General features: G+C 41.9%; 1 protein-coding gene across 2 annotated transcripts in view; it reads right to left on the reverse strand.

Annotated features, from left to right (window-relative positions):
• The window catches only part of UST (uronyl 2-sulfotransferase), a 287679-nt gene that overhangs the window by 170203 nt on the left and 90808 nt on the right, over positions 1 to 26668 (reverse strand). For both annotated transcript variants that reach the window (XM_059941026.1, XM_059941027.1), the window contains exon 2: positions 7546 to 7589. In XM_059941026.1, the coding sequence (XP_059797009.1) occupies positions 7546 to 7589 (44 nt within the window). The remainder of the gene's footprint in view (positions 1 to 7545; positions 7590 to 26668) is intronic.

Genomic DNA, 26668 nt, shown 5'->3' on the forward strand with positions numbered 1-26668 from the left:
TAGGAAGTTTCCTTTAAGTAACTTCCTAAAAGCATTGTCGCTGAGATCCTTGCCAGAAAAAAATATGATGTAATATAAAATGATTTTTGAATATTAAAGAACACAATTTGAACAGTAGAAACAAATGTCAAATAGAAGAATTTGGGGAGAATATTGGGGATAATAAAATAGGTAAGGCATGGGAATTACAAAGAAAAAAATTAACGAAGTGAAGAAGGGATGTTGGGGGAAGATGTGAGTAGTACTGAATGTTGAAAAAAATACGAAAATGCACTTAAATTATCCCAATGAGAGACATCTAAGGATCGTTTTAATGTTTATTAAGTCAAACCAAATAATGCCTAACAGGGCATAATGCAATGCTATCCTGGTAACTGAAGATATTAAACTCAATGTAGAATTACTTTCTAGGGCTGCCATAACAGAGAATCACAAATTGGGTAGCTTAAGGCAACAGAAATTTATTCTCTCACTGTTCAGGAGGCCGTAAGTCTGAAATCGAGGTGTCAGTAGGGTGAATTCCTTCTTGGGGACTCACAGGGAGAATGTGTTCCCTGCCTCTCTCCTAGGTGCTGGTGGTTGCCAGCAATCATTGGTGTTCCTTGGCTTGTGACAGCATAACTCCAATCTGCCTCCAACGTCACATGGCATTCTCCCTGTGTGTCTCTGTCTCTGTGTCCAAATTTCCCTCTTCTTATAAGGACATCAGTCACGTGGATTTAGGGCCCAATGTGACCTCATCTTCATTGCATCTGCAAAGAGCCTATTTCCAAAGAAGACTGCATGCACAGATTCTGGTGGTTTGGACTGCACCAGGTCTTTTGAGGGACCCAATTCAATTCATAACACCATTCAGAACTGAATTTGTCATTTGTCACTCCTTTCCTATTAGTCAAATTTTTCTACTATACAATTATGCCAACATGGTCTCCATCTCCTAGGCTGTCATTTTTTTAACTCTTTCCTGTTAAAGCCAAGCTCCTCAAAGCAGTTCATATCTCCATTTTCCACCCACCGCCCCTCAAATCCCAGAAACGAGGCCTGTCCCTCCTCACCCCATCCATACCAGACTCTTTGACTTGGTTCATTCATCTTACTCCATTTTCAGGACTCTCACTTGGAAGGAAGGTAAGGCAGAGCCTCCTGGGTTCACCCTTATCATAGCGACTAGCCACATACTTAATGTATTAGAGTGGGCCTGTTTGCTAGCCGGTCCTTCCCACTAGACTCTAAACTCCTTGAGGGCAGGGACTGTGCCTTCTGCAGCCTTATAGCCTCAGCGCCTAGCACAGAGCCCAACACAAATCTGGGGCATAGTAAACGCCTCAATGAATGAATGGTTGTCTGTATACGGTCATTTAGACTGAAGAATACATCCACCGCAGAATCATGTGCTCCCATAGTCTTTGACTCTTTGAAACCTTAAAATGCAACTAGATTATAAGGTATTAGATAGCAGGGGATTATTTTCAAGTTTTATCATGTCCTCCTGATCCCTAGCACAAAGTAGTCACTCATTAATTAATTGATACTAAAGGGAAATTAGCTTCTGGGGGGTGGGTAAGAAGGACTAACCTTTAATGAACAATTGTTCATATAAATGTCACCTCAATTAATATTACCACTTATTCATTTGGAGGTTTCCCAGCATAATAACTTGTAAACCCTCTTCTAATGAACCCCTTTAAAAACAGAATTTCGAATACTAAATTACCTAGCACATTACTTTATATACAAAAATAACATATAAGTATTATATGTCAAAATACATTTGCATACAAATGTAGACATCAGTAATATATCTTAACCCTCAGTATACCATCAGGATTCCCCGGACTCAATTTTAGTGTTTTAGGTTTTTTGGGGTTTTTTTGAGCAGTTCTAACCATTTGTATGGATTAATATTTCTTGACTTTATTCTTTCTTAGAGGTGTTCCAAAGAGAATATACTTTTTTTAAAATATGGAGAATAAAACTCATCCTACCTTGTAATTACCATATAATAGGTCCATATAATATAATTATAATTATATAATAATAATAATATATAGTATGTAATATAATATAATTACCATGTAATAGGATCTACTAGCCTCTTTTAAAAATTTAAGATCCATTATGGAATCTTAATGATTTTATTTTTCCTATATCTTGAAATGCTTTGCTAGTTCATCATCTTAAAATAATTACCTACCAGTTATGCATTAATTACTCCCAACTATGCTTTAAAAAGACTAAAGTAACAGAAAAATGGAAGGATGATGGAATAGCTTAGAACTACACTGCTGTTCAGTGATGACGGAAATGTTTTATTCTGTGTCGTTCAATACAGTAGCACTAGTCGCATATGGCTACAAAGAATTTGATATGTGGTTAGGGCAACTGAAAAAGTGAATTTTTATTTTTTGAATTCTAATGAATTTAAATAGCTACATGAGCCTGATGGCTACTGTACTGAACAGTGCAGGCTTAGAGCGATTCATTAGGGAAATAAATTGTCACTGTTTCATCACTCTTCATATTTTATTGTGCTGCCTAAAGGGTTACATCATCTTTACAAAAGATATAGCAGAAGACTGGAGATACCATCTTTGTAGTTTGTTTTTAACTTTCTTTTTTTTTTTAATTTTATTTTTTATCTATTTATTTTTTGGCCATACCGCGCGGGTTGTGGGATCTTAGTTCCCCGACCAGGGATTGAACCCGGGACCCCTGCAGTGGAAGCGTGGAGTCTTAACCACTGGCCGCCAGGGAATTCCCTGCTTTTAACTTTCATTGACCAGAGTGGAGATTCAGAATGTTTCATTCCTGCCTATAATGACAAAGAGAAGAAAATCGACGGAGGGAGAGGTTTCCCAGGCATTAGAAGAATCAGAGACAAATGCTTAGAGTCAGAGAGCAACACTCAAGACCCTGAGGATGATGATGAAATGAAATTAATCATGAAAGTGAAACCTCACACCATGAGTCTTGCAATGATGATATTCTAGATTAATTCTCTCAAACTCAAGAGTCTATGAGGGAACAATATTTTTTTCTAAGGACAAAAAGAAAATATGGTATTCCCATGCAGTTAGTCGTCCAGGGGAAGGACTTCATCAAACATTATTTTGCGACAAGAACCTGGACCATCCCATTTTGCTAAATGAACGCGGGACAGTCTTCTTTCACCTTTGATGAGGTTTGTACACCAAAATTTACTCTGTATACAGTATGTAAATGAACAAATGCCGAAGGTGGGTATGTATAGAAAGGTGATTAGAAAGAAAAAGATGAAAAAAAAATCTCTGGATTGATATTTTTAAAAAGTTAAAAAGGTCCATTGGACCCAACAGTAAATGGTGATGACTATTTTTTTTTCTGATATTATACTGAGACTTTGTGTACTGTACTAGTTAAAGTACCAGAGAACTTATATAAAAGGGTAAAACTCCAGAAATAAGGTAAAAACTTATTGTCTTTATATTAAATTAGTAATCTTGGAATGGTTAAAAGCGTGAACCTTGGAGCTACCTACACAGCCTTGGGCTGGGGTCCCAAGTCCAGTTCTTAGTAGTGCATGACCTCTGGCAAGTTACCCGGCCTCTCTAAGATCCGGTTCCCTCATCTGTAAAATAATGGTTAAATAATTACTTCCTCTTCTATAGAGTTTTATAGACACTAAACTTCCATGGAAAGTGCTTAGCAGAGTGCTTGCCACATAGGAAACGGTAGACATCAGCGATGGATAGTGATTTTATTTTCCTTGAGTGGCTTAGACCAGCTCTCCTTACCTATCAGATCTGGGAACCCAACATACGTGAAATAGTAACTGTATTCTATCTGCTACCTCCAGAATTTATCATTGCCGATGCCAGCAGCTCACATCAGGGACCTATGTCCTAGGCAAAGTGAAGCCAGGAAGGAGAAGACATCACCTCCAGAGGTCAGGCTGCTCTGAGGGGGTGGACGGAACCACAGGCGATGCTGCAGAGGCCAGAGCACCTCAGGCTTTTCAGCCCAACTTTAATCTTCTCTTACACAGTGCTTCCCCACCACCACCACCGCACACACCCTGATTTTTAGATTGAGCAAGTATTACTTTAATAAACTCAAATTTACACAGAAAATAAGGAAATGAGTAAAAACCTCCTGAAGTCTCACCATCTGGAGTAAACATCATTATCCTTCCAGGCTTTTCTCTGTACACACACATACATATGCACACAAGTTTTTAAGACGTAAGATCACACTATACTGCTGTTTCATGCCTGCTTTTGTACCCAAGAATATCTTTCTAATTCATTCAATAGAGATCTCCATGTCAGTCTCAGTAGGGTTCTAACCTTAAATCACTAAATTTTGTGTACACACAAAGCGGTCGTAAAAAGTGGTCGACAAAAGAAAATATTAACATCCGCCTTTGAATAATGACTTAGATCAAAAACTGGGGTGAGCTGTGAGGTTAAAGTAGATTTGAAAAAACAAGTAAAAGTCAGAGGCATTTGGTTCTTTTTCATGAAAATACTGGAGAGAATGAAGACCTGGGCTCTGGATGTGCTGTGTGGCACACACCCCATTCCCTAAATGGCTGTTACTTGTGGAATGTGAAACTTGTGGAACTGAATCTTCTAATAAAATGAGAACTTGCCTGTAAACCTCAGTCCGTACATTTTCAGGGTTTAAAAACCTTATTTCATCTAGATCACAGCTCTTTCGATCTTGGCATCAAAAAGTTATTTCTGAGTGCTAAACAAATAGGAAAACTGTGGATCTGGACTCGGTCTTGCTTCCCACTGCCAGGCTGGGGGTTCACTCCGGAGGCCACACATGTGTAAGTCCTTATCCCCTGGGTGCCACCGTGTCCCTGAATACACCAGTGGTCTGTAGATTTACATAACCGAGGCTTCACCTCGGGGTACACTTAAGGGACCTTCATCTGGAATCCTGACCTGATCACTTCTGGGATTCGTTTCCACCCTGCCAGAAGTAATAAGCATGGATGAAAGATGTTAACATACTAATATTATTTTTACCCATTTTTATATTCTTCTTATTATTTTGGCTACTGCTTAGCAAGTTGAGTGTTTTTGCCACTCCACTCCTAGATAATGAAAACACAGTTATAGTGAAAGAATCTGTATTATATAAACTTCTGCTGGTTGAAAGAGATTATACTCACAATTTTAAAACTTGGACTGGAGCTTATAAAATGCGATTTATTCTGAAAACGGTCTAAAATGATCTGATATGACCTGACCATTTTTGTGTATCACGGGGAGCCTTAGTTGGGGGTGGGGAAGAGGGAGGGGTGAAGACCAGATTGCAGGGACGGGAGAATGCACAGCCAGGGAGAGCCCTGCAGGGGCCGGGGGAGAGAGCCCAGCAAACACAGAATCCAGGCACCAAGGATACTAGCAAAGAGGCAGACAGGATGGCCAACTTGGCAAGAGCAAGGCCCCCAGACAGACTAAAGGTAGCCCCAGATGGGTCACCAAGGACTGAGTTCAAGAAGGCAAGTTTATGTAAAGTGGGCCTGGGTCTTCTGACCAGGTAAAACGCCGTTTATCAAACCTGGAACCCAAAGTAATGGCCTGACAAGCCACTGAGGGAAACAGCTAATATATCCCACAAACAGAGCCCCCTAACCCCCTTCCCTGCAGAGCAGAGGGGGTGGGGAGGTTGACTTGGCCCTACTTAGGAAAGAAATGCTGTAAGTGGTGAAGGAACCTAGCAGGCCATCCACAGCATTCTTCTTCCCCACCTCCACTTAGTTGCCTTCCTAGGCAGGTTACTGACCAAAGAAAATATGATTTCACTACAAGAAAGGTTACAGTGGTGAGTCATCATTATTAATTAATAGCCTTTATGTAATAAGCCATGCCACTCTCTCTAGGCTATTAGCAGTCAAAGCAACACAGAAAATGTCCAGGAACCGGTTTTCTTTATATTCATGGCCTTTTAGAGCAGTGGATCTCAAATGCGGTCCCCAGACCTGCGGTATCAGCATCGCTTGGGAGCTTGTTAAAAATGCAGATTCTCAAGTCCCACCCTGGACCTACTGCATCAGACACTCAGGGGTCTGGGCCCAGCAATCCATGTTTTTAACAAGCCTCCAGGAAATCCTGGTGCAAGCTAAAGTTTGAGAATACTGGCCTAGTGGAAAGAACCTGGGATGGGAGCCAGGAGACCTGATTCAGATTACAGCTCTGGATTCCATGGTTCAGTTCAGTGAGAATTAATGAATAGTCACGATGTGCCTCTCTGTGTGTCGAGGCTAATGCAAGGATGTGAGGACACTGAGATGAGCTGGATGCAGTCCTTATCCGCAGATGGTGTCTAATCCTCTATATTCCTTTGTTTCTCCTGGGTAGGGGCCACCTCGTGGTTATTCTTGTTTTGCTTCATATTTGTATTCCTAGTGCCTGCAGCATCGCAGGCACTCAATACATACGCAGCGGGCCAAGTGGTAAACCATTCACCACGGTGACAAACACCACTGTACCATTCATCAATAATCTTAGTGCTATTCCAGTCTCGTTAACACTATCCACCGTTTATTTAATGCTTATCACATGCCGGGTGCTGAGTGCTTGTCATGTATCAGCTCGTTCGATCTTTTTACATGTCCTGTACTGTGGGTCATATTTTTAACCCCACCTTGCACATCAAAAAATTGAGGCTTGAAATATTAAGTAATTTGTCTAATGTCATATATTGATAGTGGCAGAGCCCGAGATGAACCCAGAAATACCTTATTCCAAAGCTCATGGTCTTAAATGTGGTGGAGTTCTTCTTCAAATCCCACAAATGCAAAAGCCAACTTTAGGGTAAATTTCCAACCTCTAAGGTTACTGGCTGATTATCTTTTCACTAGGTACTTACAACCGCACTTTGCAGGCATCACCTTAAGTGGTCAAAGAGTGTATTTTTCCTCATTTTTCAGTAGATTGATATTTGGTTTTCATTGCACTCAAGAAAGTAGAGAGCGGCGGGGGGAACTCCACTAATACTTCACTGGACTGTTCTGACCCTTAAAAGTCAGACCAAAATGGCTGCTAAGAACAAAAGTGATTGTACAGGCCAGGCCACGGCAGACTTGCAAGGGCACTGGCAGAGAAGGCCGGTTCCAGAGGGCTGAGCCTTGCGTGGAGTATCCCAAGTAAGGCAGGCCATGGAGAAAGGGGCAGAGGTTAGGCTAGCCCAAAGCATGAAGACGTGAGGAGGCTGGGCTGTGGACATCGCGTCACAGTCCGACATGGAGAGTAAAGGCAAAGAAGGCAGCAAACAGGAGAAGCAACCAAAAATCTGAAGTCAGCTTGAGGCTCCAGTGCCTGGGATAGCTTCAGCTCCTGATGAAATGATGCCTCTTGCTCCCTCATCATTTAGGCTATCTTTGTGTGCTTCCTTTTTCCACCCACTATTAGTCAAAGATTAACTGAACATCTGCTACCTACTATTTTCTTGTGAACAGTTCAGAGCCCGGAGGGATCTGGTTGGGGTTATTGAAGGCGGTAGGTACTGAGAAAAGGAAAAGGGGATTTATACCACAAGCAAAGGTCTTACCTTACTAGGAGGGGGTCCATGGTCATCTAAGTAAGTGGAATTTCCTAGGAAAAAAGAGGAAAAGGTTGATGAATTAATAGTCTTAAACCCCAAACGAATTTAGTGCAAAGTCATTGAAAATAAGTACTCTAGATATATTTCTATTCAGACAAAAGCCCCAAAGGAAAATGGGTAATTAATCTCCAGTTTGGTGGGACTTTGTTGATACTACCAGGCTTGGTTAACAGTTTCAGCAGTTACAAACAGTCTACCCATGTGGGTACGTATGCACACGGACATACACATGCAGAAACATGCACCATCATTCTCCACCCAATATCTGCTGAGTTTACTTTAGACCAGTGGTTCTCAAACTTCAGCGTGCAGAGCTTGCTAAAACACAGACTGCCCGGCCCTGAGGTTCTGATTCGGTAGCTCTGAGAATTTGCATTTCTACCAAGCTCCCAAATGATGCAGATGCTATGGGTCCTGAAACCGCACTTTGAGAACCACTGCATTGTTTCTCTACTTTGTCTTGATTGTCAGTTTCCCTTCATCTTTTCAGTCTAGCTTGCTTCCGAAGCTTGATTTGTCTTCCCTAATAGCCACTTAGTGGCATGTGTGTTTTCAGAGTGCGTGGTTATTGTTTCCTGATGAATAAAGACTGGGGGGGGGGGGGCGGATTCTGACCGGAACTAAAGCTTATTGAATTCCTTCTCTGCTAAGTGTTTTACAGGTATTTATTCACTTAATTCACATATCAGAGGTCAGTTAGAATTACCCCCATTTACAAAGAAGAGAACAGAGGCCTGGAGAGATCCAGTAGTTTGCTGGCAGTCACACAGCTGTTAAGCTGCAGAGAGGAGGGAAGACTGGTTTTTCCAGAAGGTGCTCGGGCATCTGCTCATCTGAAAAGCCCACCTGGAGTGTTGCCATCTCCAGCTTTCGTGCAGCCTGGGCGCCAGCAACATTACCAGCTGGCCACACGTTTGAGTTTGATCGTGTAGGGGATACAATGATGTGGTGAGTTTAGGGGAAAGTGAAGATGACCAGACTTTCTAACAGAGCAAAATGTGGGAAATATTGAAAGCAAAAGGAGGTTTACAGAAGACAGTAGATTAGGGAATAAGGTCAATGAAAGGTGCTTTTTCGGGAGAGAGCAAAGTAACTTAAGAAATAGGAATAAAAAAGGGAAGCAGAGTTTAAGCCAGGGACAGTTCAAGTGGGGAAACTTATCCAAACGTAATAAATAAGTGGATTTTGGCTCACAGATTTTTTTTCCATACTGAGGCCTCATCCAACCCCTTTTTCTTCATAGTCTTCTCATTTATCACCCACATGATGTGCGCAATGACTGTACTCTGGCTGTCTGTGTAAGGCAGAGGGAAAATGGGGTCCAATTTTCATGTACAAGACACTCACACACAGACACCTGGAATGCTCGTGATTGGGTTATTTTCAGTAACCTATGAAATGTGAACATGATGAACAATTTGTAGTTCTTAATTACTGTGCTGCACTCCACTGGGAACACACATGAATAGGAAGTCGATCTCTATCTGACTTGGTAAAGAGGACGTGCGGTAAAGAATTCAGAAAAATGGTTGCCTAAGTCTAGAGAAATCCTCAGAATGAATTCCACCATAATGCAGTCAGGATAGCTGCAGAGGGTCCTGTCTGCTCATCGTGTGAACGTGTCTTCCCCAGGAGGGATGCGAGAAATCCCAACACACTCCAGCATGTTCTCCAGGTATTCATCCCAGGAATCAAAGGGAGCTCAAACAACTAAATGTTTCTAAAATAGTAAAAGTTTCCATAAACCAAAGTTCCCAGGAACTCCTTAAAAGGAATGATTTCAATGCCTGACTGCTATCTCAAACTCCAGACATGGGTATCCCCTGACTCCTTACCACCTCAGCTTGGATGCTTGGATGTCTGCAGGCATCTCACACCTCACCGTCCAAACAGAACTCTTTATCTGCTCCTAGTCCATCCCCCAAATCGCTGTCTCTCCTGTCTTCTTCATCAGGTTACACAACACATCCCTTCCCCGACAGGCTCCAAAGCCCAAGAGTCACCCTTGATCCATCCCTTTCCCTTATCCCATCCGTACCAACCCATCTGCAAGTCCTGTTGGCTCAGCCTTCAAGATATTACTCAAATCAGACCACTTCTCACCAACCCCTCCGGGCCAACTGCGAGAGCCCTCTCTTCGCTGATCGCCAATTTTCTCCCCTACCACACAGCAACCAGAGAGATCTTTTAACCTTATTAATCTGGCCATGTTGGCCCTCTGCTTAAAATCTATTTCTCTAAGAACAAAATAATCAATTCCTTACCATGGTCTCTAACCCTACATGACTCAGGCCCCGCCTCCTGCCACACCTGACACCAGCACAACAGTCCTCTCTCTGCTCCAGAACACAGAGACCTGTTGTCAGTTAGGGACCTTTTGAATGGGTTCTTTCCTCTACCAGAAAAAGCTCTTTCCCAACCCCTTCACTCAGGCTCAGGTCAAATGCCCCTGCTTTCTCAGCTCTTCCTTCCTTCCCTCTCTCCCTTCCTCCCTCCATCCCTCCCTCCCTCATCCTAAGACATCACTTCTTTCTGCACAAAGAAAGGACCAGTGCTGACCAGCGTTGGCACTAGTGCCATAGACCCCATTGTTACCGCCACCAGCAGATCCCTGAGCTCCCATCCACAGCTGTGTTCCTGCGGTTTATTAGAACACAGAGGCTGTAAGGGCCTCGCACTTGTAGCAGAGGCACGAAAAGGAAAAAGAAAAGCTACACAAATAAAAAGTATTTCTTTAGCTGGAGACGGCAAGTTTTTATTCTCCTAGGGTATAACTGTGTTATTTTTTGGTGTTTAGGTAGAGCTTTTCATCCTAGGATCTTACACTTTCCGAGTGAAAATAAACGAGATGATTGTCAGGATTTTCAAACCTGAAGTTGGTAACCTGTGGGCTGTGGAGATCAAAGGATGAGCGCTCTTATCAAAAGGAGCTTCCCCAAACAGGCTCCCAGGCATCAAAGAGGCTTCTTGCTGCACCGTCTTAGGGAGGATTCTATAGAAGGTGTCAAGTGGTGGGGAAGCGAGATCAGACCCCAGCCCTTGGAGCCTTTGAGCTTAGAGCTCACAATGCAAATTCGAAACAAAAAGGCGGAGGAGGGCTGACGAGGGTCTGGGGTCAGGACAGAAGACAAATGCTTACCTGCCACCCCTCTCCACTGCCCTGCGAATGTCCACTTTTGATACCTCAGTCTCCGATCCCTGTAATTTTTGGAGGCCTGGAGGGGTATATCATTTCATTTCTTTCCAGAAATTAACCTACACCTTTAGAGCTCTGATTTCAGCCTCCTCTTCGTGTCCCAAGTCCTTCCTTTGGGGATCAAGGATTACAGTATCTTGTCAAGTTAGAAGAAAAAAGAAAGGCATACACCCCATATGGGTCCACTCCTACCATCAGTCAAACTTTCAGAAGGGCCTGTCTCCAAACTGCCAAGAAATCACTAGCTCCGGCTGGCATGGAGATAAACCTCTTACAGAACGTCAGGCTTGTGGAATATGCTTAGGTGGGTGCATTTGCTTAGGTGGGTGCAGGAGGTGGGGTGGTTACTGATTTGAAGCAACACTCCAGCCCTCTGAGCTCTATGCACTTGGTCTATATCCTGATGGTGGTAGTGGTTACATGGCTCTATCCATGGGCTAAAACTGATCGAGTTATACACCAAAACCACCAACAACAAAAGACTCGTGGTTTAATGGTTTTAAAAATGCCCTCCCTAGAAGGCAAGTGATCTCAGACTAAATTATAACACATTCTAAATCTCACCCTGCCCACCTAGCTCTTCCTGGTGGAGACCTCCCAGCGAGGCTGTTAATATAACATGAAAGATCATATGTGAATGTGCAAAGATGTTAAGTCCAAGCACATGGGAGTTACTGTCTGTGCACTTACTAGAGCAATGATATGAAAAACCAGATATAGTGTACATAGATGAACAGGTTAAGTCTCACTTTCATAGCAGAGCATATCCACAAGAAATGCCATTTCACTCTGAATAAATTGCTTTACCTCCTCAAAGTTCCCCGTATACATATCTGCAGAAATGAAATAAGCTCATAGGTCACTGTAAGGAGGACATGAGGGTAATCTCATTCTATGAAATGTGCCTAGAACAATACCTGTACATACTAAGCACCTAGTAAGTTGCAGCAGTACGAGCTGTCCTGAGTAGCGGCAGCAGTGCAAGGCCGCCCCTTCGCTGCCTCTCCATCCTCCCAGCTCAGTAGTCTTCCACCCCCACTGCACGTTCCACTGCCTGCAATAATTTTTAAGGAATGTGGATGCCAGGCGCCAGCCTTAGCTATTCCGATTCAATTATTTGGGGACAAGTCATTCGACAATCGGTATTTTCTCAAGTCCTTCAGGTAATTCTAATGTCTGGCCAAGGCTGAGAATCACTGAGCTAAAAAAACACAGATTAAATGTCTTAATTCAGGCTGAATCTCATTTTCCAGAAATAAAAAGTAACAGATCTTATTCAGGCAGATCTTAATCAGAGGTCACCTCCATCATTTCCGGTGAGAGATTATACAACATGAGTTTCCCGTCAAAGGAGAACGCTGACGATCACAGGAGGACCCACCTGGCTCCAGGTAGCACCTGCCCCAGGGGGCCGGGCCGGCTCTAGGCACAGAGATTACACTTCAAACCACATGGGCTGCTCAGACCTTTCTGGGACTCCACAGATCTTTTGAAGAATAATTTTCTGAGCTTACACTTTCAGAACATATTTGTTCCTGCACAAATACGTTCCTGTTCACATATATTGTTCTGCTGACCCTCCTGTTTCATGGTAAAAAGGGAGATAAACGCATAATTCTCCCTCTGCCCAGAGCCTCTCCAGACCCCACTTGACTTAACAAATAGGGGGTGTTCCATCGGTCTGAGAGACACCCATGTTTGTTCCCCACACACACCTTGAGGGACCACAAAGACCTAAAAGGAAAAAGCCTCTAGAAAATCTGAAGCACAGACACTGGCTGGTCCAAGCCCACTGAGGCTACCTGTTTTTCCAGGCTGGGGGCCTGGAGTGAAGCGGAGGTGAGGGGACCTGGCCGACACAGAGGAGCCCACTGCCACGCCCATGTGAATCCAACAGAGACCGACACAGCCAGATAAAGAAGAAACTGCCGGAAGCACTGACATGAAAGCACTGATACTGAAGGACTACTGAATAGAGTTATCAATGTGCCCTGTACTTTAAGTAGCAATAGTCACTCTTATGTAAGAGAAAGAGTCGAAAGGAGCCCCAGGGGAATCATTTAATGGGTTCAGGAAGACACTGCTAATAGAAGTGACCATCACTGGTAACAGGGACAGAAGCCCAGGGGTGGCCGAGGGATTACTGTAGGAGCCAGAACAAAGAGACCTGGGTTCAAATGTCAGTTCTACCCCTTACTGGTTGAGTGACCTTGGAAATATCACTAAATTTCCCTGAGGCTTAATCTCCCCATTTGCAACTGAGGACATTAATAATAGCACCTAAGTAATAGGGTTGTTATGAAAATGAAACGAGACATGTATAAAGCATTTAGCATAGTGCCCGCCTGGCACATATTAAGCCCTCAGTGAGTGGTAGCTACTTCCTCATCTTATATTACCCAATTGTATCCTTCATATTCAAGTTTGTAATATTATTTACTATTGAGGAAATCAAAGAGAATCCTCAGGCCAGGGGAATAGTTTATCGTATCAAGAATGAATATTACTATAAAATAACTATTTGATATTTTCTATTACTTTCCAATACTGGCTTGATATGTCCTCCAAAACATACAAAAATTCTTTCCCAATTGTCTGAAGTACCTTTAGCAATGCGCAAATGAACTTATGGACCCCTCAGGGGATGTAATTTATTCTTGACTCTAAGTCGTGCATTAGCAGATCTATTTTTGTCTGAATTGGTCCCTGAAGAATAAAGCTGTTTTACTTCCAATTCCTCTTATAGAAACCATAACATGCATTAGTGTCAATGTCAAAAAAAGCCGCCTCTACGCTGTCAATTTTGATCAAACACCAGCAATTCTCTTCAGAGTCTTTCTTCCAGGGGCCCTTTTAAAATCATAATCATAAGCAACTGAAATCCTTTCTTTTTTTATTCAGAAGCGGGCATTTCACCCAGGATTTTGGTTACCTGCAGCACAGTCATGTGGCTGCATCTCCCCACTAGAGTCCGGGCCTCTGATGAGACACTGTTAATGAAGGAGGCTGGGAGGCAGCGCTGCAGCCCCAGCTCGGTCCTTGCCAAACAATTATGCTAATGCCACACTTTCCACCGTTAACCATGGGTTACGCTTCCCTAAGAGGCAGCTGTCAGCACACACCAGCCATGGTTAACAATGAGGAGTTTGTGCACTGAGTAAACATCTCTAAGAGCTCCATTTCTTATAATTAACGTAGCCCCAAAGACACTGTAATGGAGGCGAACTGCTTGCACAAATTTATTTAAGCTTTAGTAAAATTATTTTCCACTAAATTAAAACAAATGGTTTTGTTAACTATCAATACTTAAATATATTTACAAAAATACGTTTAAAAAAATCTTGAATCTTCTACCCAACCAGTTAACAAAGGCGAAAATAGCCTGAAAAAATTTTCTTGAGCCTAAATGATAAAAATGAGCATTCCAGACTATGAAAAAAAATCCAAATTGTTATCAATTATGATTTAGAAAGTGTCTTCCATTTCTACTTAATTTTAAAAGCAAATTAAGGCTTTTCTCTGTGTATTTCAGGCTCAAAACCACTGCCTTGCTTTTTAATACCTCGCTTTTTTTCCCATTAAATCTGAATATACATTATAGGATGTCGAGGGTATATTTGTAGAAGGAAATTAGTTTTGAAATCAAATGATCAGTGCAATACTGCTATAATAAATAACAACCTGAATATAAATATGAATTATTGCCAAATTAGCTCAGGAATTCATCGCAATTGTATTATATGATCTTATGCAGGTAGGAATAAAGTATCAAAGCGAGATGGAATCACTTAGGTTTCTGTTTCACTCCATTAGATTTTCCTCCCAAAGTAATTACTACAGTCAACTGATCCCACCTTTGCGACTCTAATACACCCATTAACAGAGCAGCCCCAGCCCAAGGCTGCACACCCCAAGGCTCTAACCCGAGCCCGATAATCTTCTTCTTCTATTAGGACCTAGCCACCATGAGGATGGACACTTTCCAACAGATGTTTACTGCATGAAGCACCCCTAAAAGTAGTGGGAAATGTAGTGGAAGATGGGCAGGACGAAGATGACTAAGAATCTACGCTGGGAGAAACAAAACAAGGCCAAAAAAACCCGTACCTTCCTTATCATCGTCGATGGTTCACATCAATGCTGATCTAAGCTCTGTGCTAAACACTCGACAGACCTCATCTCATTGCGTTCCTACGACAACCTCTGAGACAGGACTTCTATTATCCCCATTTTACAGCAGAGGACGCTGAGGCTGGGGGAGGTGAAGTGATCCGTACCACCTCGTACAGCTCATCAGCAGGCGCTCCTGGATCTGAGTCCAGCTGCCTGACTCTGAAGCCCTTTTGCTCACCACACACTCCCTGCCTCGCTCAGAGATTCCAGTCTGGGAGCCCCAGGTGCTTTGAGATACTGAGCCTGTTAGCTCTCAGGGCTCCTCAGGCTGATCAGTCCGGGGCTACGCAGGGATGAAGCGGAGAGGGGTCTGAGCTCTCTGAGCAACATCCGGGCAGGATACTCACTAGTTCACCCATCAAATACCTCTCAAGTGCTTCCTCTGTGCCGGGCACTGTACATGGGGATATAGGCATGAGTCAAAAGATATGATCCCTGTCTGTCTTAGTCAGTTCAGGCTGCTATAACAAATTACCATAGACTGGGTGGCTTAAACAACAAACACTTATCTCTGACAGTTCTGGAGGCCGGAAGTCCAAGATCAGGGTCCATCATGGTCCAGTTTTCCTCCTAACTTGCACACGGCTGTGGTCTTGCTGTGTCCTCACACGGTGGAGAAAGACAGTTCTGGTCTCTTCCTCTTCTAATTAGGACACTAATGCCATCATGGGGGCCCCATCTTCATTACCTCACCTAAACCTGATACCACATGAAGTCCCCACCTCCAAATGTCATCAAATTAGGGGTAGGGCTTCTATATGTAGATTTTAGGAGTGTATAAACAGTCCATAGCACTAGCCCTCTGAAGTCTGCAATAAAAATGGATGACAGACATTAAACAAATGAATATAAAATAAGTATTCAGTTGTGTTTGTGATGAGTCTTCTAAGGAGTAAAGTACAGGGTGGTATGAGAAGGAACAACAGAGGCTCCTTAACTCAAGGAGGAGAAAGAGTAGGTCAAAGAGGATGGTGAGTCTAAATTAAGGATGTCCTGTGACCTTGAAATCAAGATCTGAAGATAAAGTCTCATTTAAGAAGCAAAGGGAAGTTTGTGCAAAGATTCCAAGGGCTTTGGGGCGCATCGGAAATGAGCTTATGTGTGTCTGGAGCTCTCATATTCTCATGCATCTTCTCAGCAGCCCACACCCCCATCAACCCTGGGAGGTCAGCAGGACAGAGTGAGTGAGGGTCCCTTTCCACAGGGAAGATCTGAGCCCAAGGTCACACATCTGGAGGTGTCAGAGCTGGACTTGAACTTGGGTTCAAGCTCATAGGAACCCCAGTCCACACTTCCTTAGGGCTCTATGCAAGGTGGGGCAGTGGGCAGATGGGAGAGTTTCCTGCGGCCACCGTGTGTGCAAAAACGACACCACTGTGAGCCTGGAGGAAGGTTGAACCCAGAATCCAGAAGGAAGAACTCTGTGAGGTCTAAGTAGGAAAACACCATGGGACAGTCATTAGCGGGCCTTGGTGATATCCTATGAATGAGATAATTCTTGCTGAGTTATGGATCACTACTTTCTGAAAGATTGGTGTCAAAGCATACATATTATTTAATGGATAAAAAAAAATTATGTTTCTAGTTCTGCCTGCTGCTTGATGGGTTTCTGGGCCATGGCCTGAGGCCACTGGTAAATGAGCATCTGTGTCCTCTATATTCTAAATGAAACAGTCATACGTTTGACAGAGAATTACTTGTCACTTGCCAATTCTTTTCATGCTGTAGGGAAATTAGTATGAAAGAGCATTCTACGGGGTGTTTCAAATAAACTGCACTAAAATGATATGCATACAAACAAGAGATTTGAAGAGTTGCTCATAAATGCTGTTTGGATGAAATGGATTTCATGGTGAAGTCAGTCTTATACAGATGTTGTAGTGCAGACAGAACTATCCCATCTGGGATTATACTTTCATATGAACGTTCAAGTAACACAAGGAAGAGATCATAGTTTCTTGTTTATTAGGTCTTCAAATATAAAAGAGGATTTTTAATAGAGCAGCAGAAATTATTGATGTCATTCGGAACAGTAATCCTCCCCAAATTAACTAGCAATCGAAATTATGAGCCTGGCGGTGTCTATTTAAAAAGAGTAGGTTTCAATAAATTCAACATTGCTCCCTTTTCTATCATCTCTCTAGTTCTATTTTGTATCAGATTTAATAGGATTTAGGTGAGATTTTGTGGTTCATGGAACTATAATATTGGAAGATAAAAGAGGGGTCTTATACCACCATATGTTACTCTGTAGGCACAGATAAACACCCCTCCCCCAAAATAGAAAAGGACAAACAAATAAGTGCCTAAAAATCAGATGTTCTTTGCCAAAGAAGAGCTGAAGTACAGAATGCAGGAGAAAGGATGTGGGCTTTGCAGCAAATCAGTCCAAGGTGGCAATCCACTTATTGAATGTGACCTTGGGCTAGGTCTTGAAGTTCCTGGGTTTTAGTTTCCCCACAGGAAAAGCAGGGAGAATAAAACTTACCTGATAGGACTGGGGGGATTAGAATTACATTTATAAACTGCCTGGCATGCATACAATAAAGTGTAGCTCTGATGATTATATTTAAAATAGAGCTAATTTAAAGACACGGTGCGTTAAATAAAACCTCTTCCAAGTAATCACATACATAAACATCAGTCCCAGCACTGAAATATGCATCTCTCATTATGCACTAGAATGGCCTGTCACGGTCTTCCTCCACAATTTCCAGGATTTATGATGGGAGGTTATACCTGGGCATGAATGAAATGTAATTTTTAAAAACCTGGCAGAATTTGGCTATTCATATGGTTGTATTATTATTCGGAAAGATAAAGTATACTGGAGGTCATAAATACTCTCTAGCACATAGTAGATTGGTTTCTTTTCTAGCAATGTCTTAATCCTGCCTTTCAACAAAATGAGTTGGGGAGGTGTGCTTTCTTACACCCAGCAAGAGGAGTCTTTCTTAAAAGCCTGGCTACCTTGAATTCATCATAGATCTGGAAATATTAATGGTCTTTCAAAGTTACAGTGAGTCACTCACTTCTCTGAACCACTGAAGGACTGAGTCTGAGGGTGGAGACAGATATAGAACTTGGGAGCAAAGACCAGCATGAGCTCTGCTGGAAGAAAATTGGAGTCCTTCTTTCCAGCAAAACAAACAGCTAGTTTCCTGGGTTTCATGCTCATGAATTCCAAATATACGCAAACCTACTTAATATTGATTTGCTTATTGGAAAAATACTTCTTAACAAAAAGTTTTCCCCAAGAGCACAAAGCATCAATAAGATGAATGCACGCCCACCCAAAGTAACTTAATTGTATGGTGCAAAGGGAGCCTCTGCTCATCAAGACAGAAATTTCAGTCTGAAGAGTCGTCTGAAGTGGAATGGGGCCTCAGAGCAGCACACTCCCAGAGGCATTGCTGAAGCCATGCTGACCAGACCCTGCCTGGCGTCAAGGACAGGATGCCTTCGCTGGATGGAAGGAGGTGCGTGGTGACCTCTCGACCTTCCTTCCGATTCTCAGATTCCCCGAAGACCCCTTACGGCGATGAGCAAATGAAACTGCTCATCTTTCAAAAATCACCTTCTTTATCATGTAGATTTCAATCGTTCGTGTAAGTGTGAGTAATATCAAGAACAGAGATATCAATGATATCAAGAAGACATTTTAACATGGGCACGACTCTTTCTAGCACAGAATTTGACATATGGCTTTTTCAAATATATATACATATTTGAAACTTCAATATATATACTGAACTTCAATCCTGCAAAAGAAAGGTAGGAATGGAAGGGAAAGCTGGTGAACGAAAAATGTGTTTTTCTTTTAGGAACAACTTTATGCCAGGCAGATGACAGAAGTATCACAGATTTTTCTCTGTTGTGAATGCCAGACAGACATGTCCTGATTTACGCCCACCGAAGTGGTAGGAACTGGGGCTGCATGAGGATGAGACAATCTAATTTCAAGACAAAGGATTGAAGTTAGAGTTGAGTATGGGAGAACTGAAAAGTTCTTGTTAAGGATTTTGTAGCTAAGGTTTTACAAGAGAAGCCGTAGGCCAGGCAACAATAAGAACAAGACTCTGGTTTGTCTAGAGGCCTTGAACACTTCAGACTCAAGCGAGGCCATTACAAAGATTAAATTAAAAAATCATGCTCTTTGAGAGCTGTGAAAAGATAAATCATAGGAGGGTATGTGAATGCTTTTATACGTAACTGAGAATAATTGAAGAAATCACTCAGCAATGGAGAAAATATATTTCATGACAGTGCAAAGAGGCACCGGAACAAAAATAACTTGTAAGGATTATAAAAATAATAATGTAGGGTTATAAATAATAGGAGAAATTGAATATGCTAATGAAATTGTGATGATGAAAATTAGAAATAGAGAATTAGATGTTACTAGCTAATAGAAATATAAAGCGTTGGAAAATGGATTTTTAGGTAGGGATGTCTTGATCCTTTCCTGAGGTACAGAAAAGTAGGGAAAGGAATGAATATTTATTACGTGCCAATCACAGATTGTACATTAGGCAAATCATTACATATAGCTCTGCCATTCAATCTTCAGGTAGATATTGTTTTCTCATCTTGTAGATAAGGAAACAAACCCTCAGAGAGGTCAAAAAACTTTCCTGAGAAGGGGCAACTAAACAAGGGCAGGGCCAGGACGGAGCAGGACCAGTCCACTTCCAGAACCCTCTGCAGATTTTTCTTGTCACTCAGACCCACCACGCACTACTGGCTCTTCTGCCTGCATAACACCCGTAATTGAATAAAATCAGGGATTTTACAAAGTCTTTCAAATCCATGAAAGAAGTAAGGTTGGGGGCCCATCATAGGTTTTTTAAAATGTTATTTTATTTTTTAATTACTACATAAAATAACTAATGTTGTCATGGGACATAGTAGGAAAGAACTTTAAAACTCATCTACACCACACATATATTCTAAAGTTCAGTAAATGATGTCGCACAAAGCTGTACATATATGTACAAGATATTTGTCTTGGGAAGATATTTGTCTCAATTGAAAAGACTCATTCTATTTTTAAATAAATTCCACGCACATTCCCTAAAACATTTACGTTCACAAAACCTTTAAGTCAAGTTTACAATGGATAGTTATTGTTGTCTTCTCACGTAAAGTGTTTGTTTTGTTTTTTTAATGCCCAAGAGCACACATTTAATACTTGGAAAATCCAGGATTTCTTTTTGCCACTAAATCTCATTTGTATCACAAAGACATTCATTAACTGACTGAAAGCATGAGAATTACATGGTCAGATTTTCAACTTAGATAAATCTATGGGGGAAAATATGGGAATGGATCACGTTAGCGATAGGAAGATCGGAGGAGAGGCAGATAAAATTCTAGGTGAGAGATGACACGGGCCTCGCCAAAGGTGGTCTTCACCTGAAGTATTTTATCACCACTTTTTATTCATCCAAATTTTAGCCATTCAAGCCCCACCTAACTTCTTTCATTAATTCTTTTTTTTTAAAACTCAGCTACACTCACTTGTATCTTATCTGAATTTCCACTATTGGGGCGGGGGTAGGGGAAATATTTTTCTATCTTTAACATCTATCCTCTCCACCCAAGTGTTGCCCATTACACTGTGATCTACACCATCCACATATTAACCTCATTAATCAGGAGACAGAACCTTTCTACCCCACCCTCGCTCCTTGTCCTCCCTGATATTTCTATTCTAATGCAACATCTGTCTAAAACTTTATTATACTGACTGCTCCCCAAGCATGGTGATATTCAAACAAAGATATTTCAGGAATAACCTTTTCCTGAAATGAAACACCAGGACAAAACCAGTCTCATTACTAACGTGTTAGACAGCATAGCACAGTGGGGAGAGTGTAAGTAACTATGAAGAAAAGCACATTTAGACAAATTGTAATTCTCAGTTCTGCAAGAGGAGAAGAGAAAGCGTGGGCGAGAGCTTTTGGAGGAAATAGGATGGTCTTGAAATAGACTGGGTGAGTTCCTCCCCAGCCATACATTCAAAATCACGTCAGCCCTCCATGTTCTGGCAATGCCCAAGTCCATCCCCTAATTTCGAGATCCCACAAAGCAGACTCAGTAGTACAGAGGTCAGTGGCAGGCTCCAGGCCAGATGGTGGCAGAGGGGCTGTACTTGGAACGCTCACTGAAGTGTTTCCAAGTCTTATTTCTATAATTCAGTCAAAGTGGTCTTATCCTGAAGACCACAGGTTTGCTTTTATCTAAAAATTTTTTTTGTTTGTTTTTTGATCAGTTACCTGCCAGGAGTTATCAGACTTAATCATGTATGGTATCTGTTAGGGAATAAAGAAAGGAGTTTGTTACATGATGAAAAAGTTGCACATTTTGGTCCTTATGTATCTAGCAGAGTAGAAATTGTTTCAACGTCACACCAAGGTTTTGGGTATGCAGGGGACATGGCAGGGGTGGCCCTGGGAATAGGAAGTGTTAGCAGCACTCAGCAGATCCCCACTAGAGGACAAATGCCTTTGAGAAGACGGGCATCCTCATTCATTCAACAGATGTTTACTAAAACCCTAGGGCAGGCACTGTCCCAGGTGATGTGCTTCTCATCCTCACCAACCACCCGCTGTTGAGGGATAGAGCCAGGGTGCAGGCAACCACAACCAGGCGTGACAAGTGGAAGGATGGAGAAATGCAGAGAAGTAACCAAGTCAGGCTTGGAGGGCTCAGCAAAGGCTTTCTGGGAAAGTACTATCTGTAATCCAATGAGAAAGGTCAATAAAAATTAAGATATCAAGAGTGGTTGGTGAGAGAGAAGCACATTCTTGGCAAAGTAAACAGAGTTCTCTGGCAACTCCCATCTTGCATGCACTGGAGGCAATTTCTTATGCTTCCAAAGTTCTGAATATTATGATACGAATATTTCTTCATCCAAATGGATGAAGAAAAAATGGATTTAGTTTATATAGGGACACACAGTAATATCTATTTCAGTAGAATCCCTGGGTTGAAAAATCAATAAATTTGAGGATAGGAGCCTCAATGTAACATAAACAAAACGACTCTCTTCCTGTGCTATAACAGTTCAAACATACATTCAGCTCCAGGACATGCACCCCAGGCCTTGGCAGCAGGAGGGTAAACAAGAGATTAGCATTTAACCAAGCACAACATGTGTTTTTAATAGATTCGGTATCATCTGTCTATTTACATGGACCGTCACTTCTTCCCAAAGGAAAGATCAGTAGTCTTTGTCCACATTTGTTTCTAAACATTTTAAACACAATGGTCCTGCCTCTGCTTTGCTTTAGGTCCTTTCTTCATTACAACACTGGCGTTTATCACAGATTCATAACATGAGTACAGTTAAAAACGTCCTTTCTGGAGAGAGATGAAAACATCTAGTTGCTGGTGTGCTTGATTCTTTTTGCTGCTAATTAAAGCAGCACCAGCCATCACCCTAGGATTCCTCGCATCTTGTAGGAACAAGAGTAAAAAGTCATCATTCAAAACTTTTCCCAGCCCCAAGCAGCGTGTGCCTCACTCTCGAGACCTTGTCAGGGCCAGCTCCAGGGTCAACACCACAGGCAACGCTTGTGAATATCAACCCCTCTGTCTCTTCACTTGCTGGGCCCTAAGTGACCAGCCAGTGAGCTGGAGGGCTCCTCCTGGCTTCGCTCATGCCCTTCCTCGTACTTCCACATTCCATGTCCACATGAAGTTTTCAAAGATTTAAGAAAACCTGCACATGACCAGCTGTTCTGATAATTCTATTCCCAGATGTCTCCTTACCTTAAGAAAGCCTAGTCACAATATTCTTCTAACTTCTATTGACTACATTGATGGTCTGGATCAACATATATTGACCATGGGAATTCCCTGGCGGTCCAGTTGTTAGGAATCAGTGCTTTCACTGCTGTGGCCCGGGTTCAATCCCTAGTCAGGGAACTAAGATCCCACAAGCCGCTCAGCTTGGCCAAAAAAAACTACCTATCTATCTATCTATCTATCTAGATATATACACCATGAAAGACCTCCACATAACCTTACTGGGTGGAAAAGTTTACCAATGGCCTTCTTAGGATGAATAAATTCTCATACAGCTGTATGAATATTACATAGCTATATATGCATAGATATTTGCCTGAAAGGGTGTTTAAAATGTTAATGTTCATTTTTTGGCAAATAAAGCAATATCTGTGAGTGACCGGATTTTAGGGGATTTTTACCTATTTACTTTATAAATTTCTGTGATGTTTGAATTGTTTTTATAATGGGAAGGTTTTATTTTATTGTCAGTAAAAACTATAAATAAATATGTACACGTAAAAACTATAAAGTTTTACATAGATATACTTATAAAAACCATAAATATGTATATATGTATGTTGATATTTATATATTTATTTATATGTATAATCACACATATTTATTTATAGTTTCTTTTTAAAGTAAAGTAAGCCAGGGTAATCTGAAGGGGCAGCTGGCTAGACTGTCCCCAGGCTACATTTCAGCGACAAATGGTGTTAACGGTCCATGACAGCAACTGCTTCTGCAGATGTGCATGAGGAGTCAGGCCAGCTCCAGCAGGGTCCACACGGCAGGTTGAGCCTTCCTCTGCTCTCACTGCTGTCTCCCCCATCAAGTCCTCCGTACAAGGGCAGGAGGCCCTGAGCTGTCTGCTTTACAAGGATAAGTTCCGGAATGGTACAATGCCCTTTCAAGGCTGTTCTGATACAGTAGGCTTCAAAGGAAGAAGGCTCTGCTTCCCCTCCAGCCCAGGGACACCCCAATGCCACGCAAGTCGCACACAGGGTGTCTACGGATGGATCGAGCAGAAAGTCTCCCCTGGCTTCTGAATGTGGCTCTACGGAAGGACTATTCAGGGCAGGACAACAGGAATCGGGGTGGGGGTGGGTGTTAGTGCAGAGTCCCTGACGCCGGCGAGGCCACACTGCTCTTCAGGAACTACTCACCTCTCCTCACGGTCCTCCCCTCCTTGGCTGCTCTATAATCCTTACGTCAACCTGGAGACCACAGTTCAAGATGCCCATTGAGACTTTTCGTAGAGCTCCAATTATTCCTGAAACTTTGGGGGGGTGGTTTTTTAATCCATTTAGGAAGTATTTTATGTTGTCCTTCAGAATCATAATTAGACCGTTATTGTCGTGTTTATTTTTTTTAAATAGTGAAGTATGGGTTTTTTCTTAGATTGCTTGTCCTAACCCAGAGGCTTGGACCAGGCTGGAGGGAGTGTGCTTCTTTGGTTTGTTTGTTTTCCTTAAGCTGGAATGCACTGGTTTGTCTTGGAGTCTTTTGTTGATTCTGCTTCCTTAGTGTTGGTAAGGGTGGCCATGGCCTATGTGTGAAAACAAATTCCTCAAGCCTGGGGATAGTGTGACAGCTAACAGCAGAGACTCTAGTTCTGGCTGCTGGAGTTTCAATGCTGGTTCCACCATGGACCAGCTGTGAAGCCCCAGGCAAGCTGCCCAACTTCCTTGTGCCTCTTTTGCCTCATCTGTACACTGGGAATAATAATAATACCTACATCATAGGATTTATCAAAGCATAATTTTGAAAAAGTTAAAATACCACTCTCAAGAAAATATAAAGTGAGCATGAATGAAATATTTATTTCACTCATTAACAAGAGAACCAGCAGGAGGAGAACACTGGTGTAAAAGAGAATAAGTAGGGCTGGTATACATATATTTTGGATTTTTTTAATAGGTGGTTATGAAGATTAAATCAGTATATATATATTTTTTTACATAGATATATACATGTATATGTGTGTATATACTATATATACTATGCTGAGTAGAACTGTACATAGCACATAATAAACCCTATATAAGTGTCACCATTATTAGTATTTTGTAACTAAAATAAAATTGCTCTTTCAATGTGCATCCATCAAAAGCTTTTTTTTTTTTGCTTTCAATGTAAAGTGCCTAGAATGTGGCAAAACTAGTTTCCAAATGTCTATTAATATTGTCTTTCTTTTTTTTTAACTAGAAGAGATAAATACACTGTTTTCCATTTTGTTGAAATGATTCATTCCTATACTTGAGGAAGGAGGTTATGCAGCTTATTGAGGAGATGAATTCTGAAACAAACTTTTTTTTTTTAAAGTCTAGCTATCTGACCTTTAGTTTCCCAAAGCTTTCTAAACAATTAAAGGATTATAATAATGTTTCCCAAAAGTCTGGAAATGAACTTTTGTGCTTGTTTTAAATTTGGAAAAACATTGAGGGCACTCAAACTCCTTAGTGATCAAGGATAGGCAGAATAAATACCACATGGTCAAGGTTGGACAAGGCTCTCCTGTCTTCCTTGACTGTCTAAACTCTCCAGAGCTAAGGGTTAAAGCCTGAACATCTTCCAGGTGTCTTTTAACAAGTAAAATATTTTGTTTGCACTGCTCTTCTTTACACATGTGACTTACATTTTTAATCAAAAATAATCTCCCCCGAAGTATGGCAATTTAGTCTTTTTCTGTGTTTGATCTGAGTCAATCATTCTATTCCAGATAAGCAAATTCATTGCCAAAAAGTTTGGCTTCTCACACTGGGGGTACAGGTGTCACTCTGCCAATCTCTCTCCTTCTTTAATCCATGGCAAATCTCAGAGCAGAAGCTCTGTCCAGTAGCAGGTCATAGAAAAGACTCAATTCATCTACCCTGAATGAACCCACTGAGAAGTATTTATCCAGACATCACTTCATGCTTTCCTATCCATCAGGACATTAACTGCAGATAATTTATCCAGAACAGGGTCTCTCTCTGTTGGGGTAATGTTGGAGCCTCTGAATCTATTCATTAGAACAGTAAAAAAATTTAATGCCCTCTTTGGATCAAAACAACTATTTTCCTCATAATATCTGTATTTTTCTTTTTTTAGAAGGAATTTTAATTGACCATCTGTGGCAGACACACTAAGATGGCCTCCCATTATCCCCACCGAGGTATTCATGTCCTTGTGTAATCTTCTTCCCTTGAATGAGGGCAAGATCTGTGACTTGCTTTTTACCAGCAGAATATTGCCAAGGGAACAGGATGTCATTTCCATAATTATATTGCATAAAACTCCAACATCCATCTTGCTAGGAGTTGCTCCCTTGCTGGCTTTGATGAAGCCAGCAGCCATGTCAGGGAAGCCCACATAGCAAGAACCTATGGGTGGCCCGTGGTCGAAAACTAGCAAGAAACTGAGGCCCTCAGTCCACCAACCCACATGAACCTGAATCCTGCCAGTGACCATGTGAGCTTGGAAGCAAAGCCCCAGACAACACCTTGATTGCAGTCTTGTGAAGCAGAAGGCCCAGGTAAGCCATGCCCAAACTCCTGATCCACAGAAACTTTGCAATAATAAATATGTACTGTTTTAAGCTGCTAAGTTTGTTGTCATATTGTTATGCAGCAATAGTCCTAAAAGAATGCAGGTCAGAAGTCAACACTTGTGCTTTCAGTGATGTTCAAGTGGACCTTCCATGTCACATGTGTCTAGTGCTGTGGCACAGACTCCCAGCAAAGAGTGGGACTCACCAGGCCACCTCGCTCAGGACAACAGATGCCTGACTGGTCACTCCCTTTCTCAATAGGGATCACCAATCTCTACCTCCCTTTGGAAAGGCTGCTACCCTCTGAAGAGAACTGTCCAAAGCCCTTTCAGATAAAACCATCTGCATACCACATGGCATCAGGTTAGAATTAC

The sequence above is a fragment of the Balaenoptera ricei genome, chromosome 12 (assembly GCF_028023285.1).
Source record: "Balaenoptera ricei isolate mBalRic1 chromosome 12, mBalRic1.hap2, whole genome shotgun sequence".
In the NCBI taxonomy this organism is placed as follows: domain Eukaryota; kingdom Metazoa; phylum Chordata; class Mammalia; order Artiodactyla; family Balaenopteridae; genus Balaenoptera; species Balaenoptera ricei.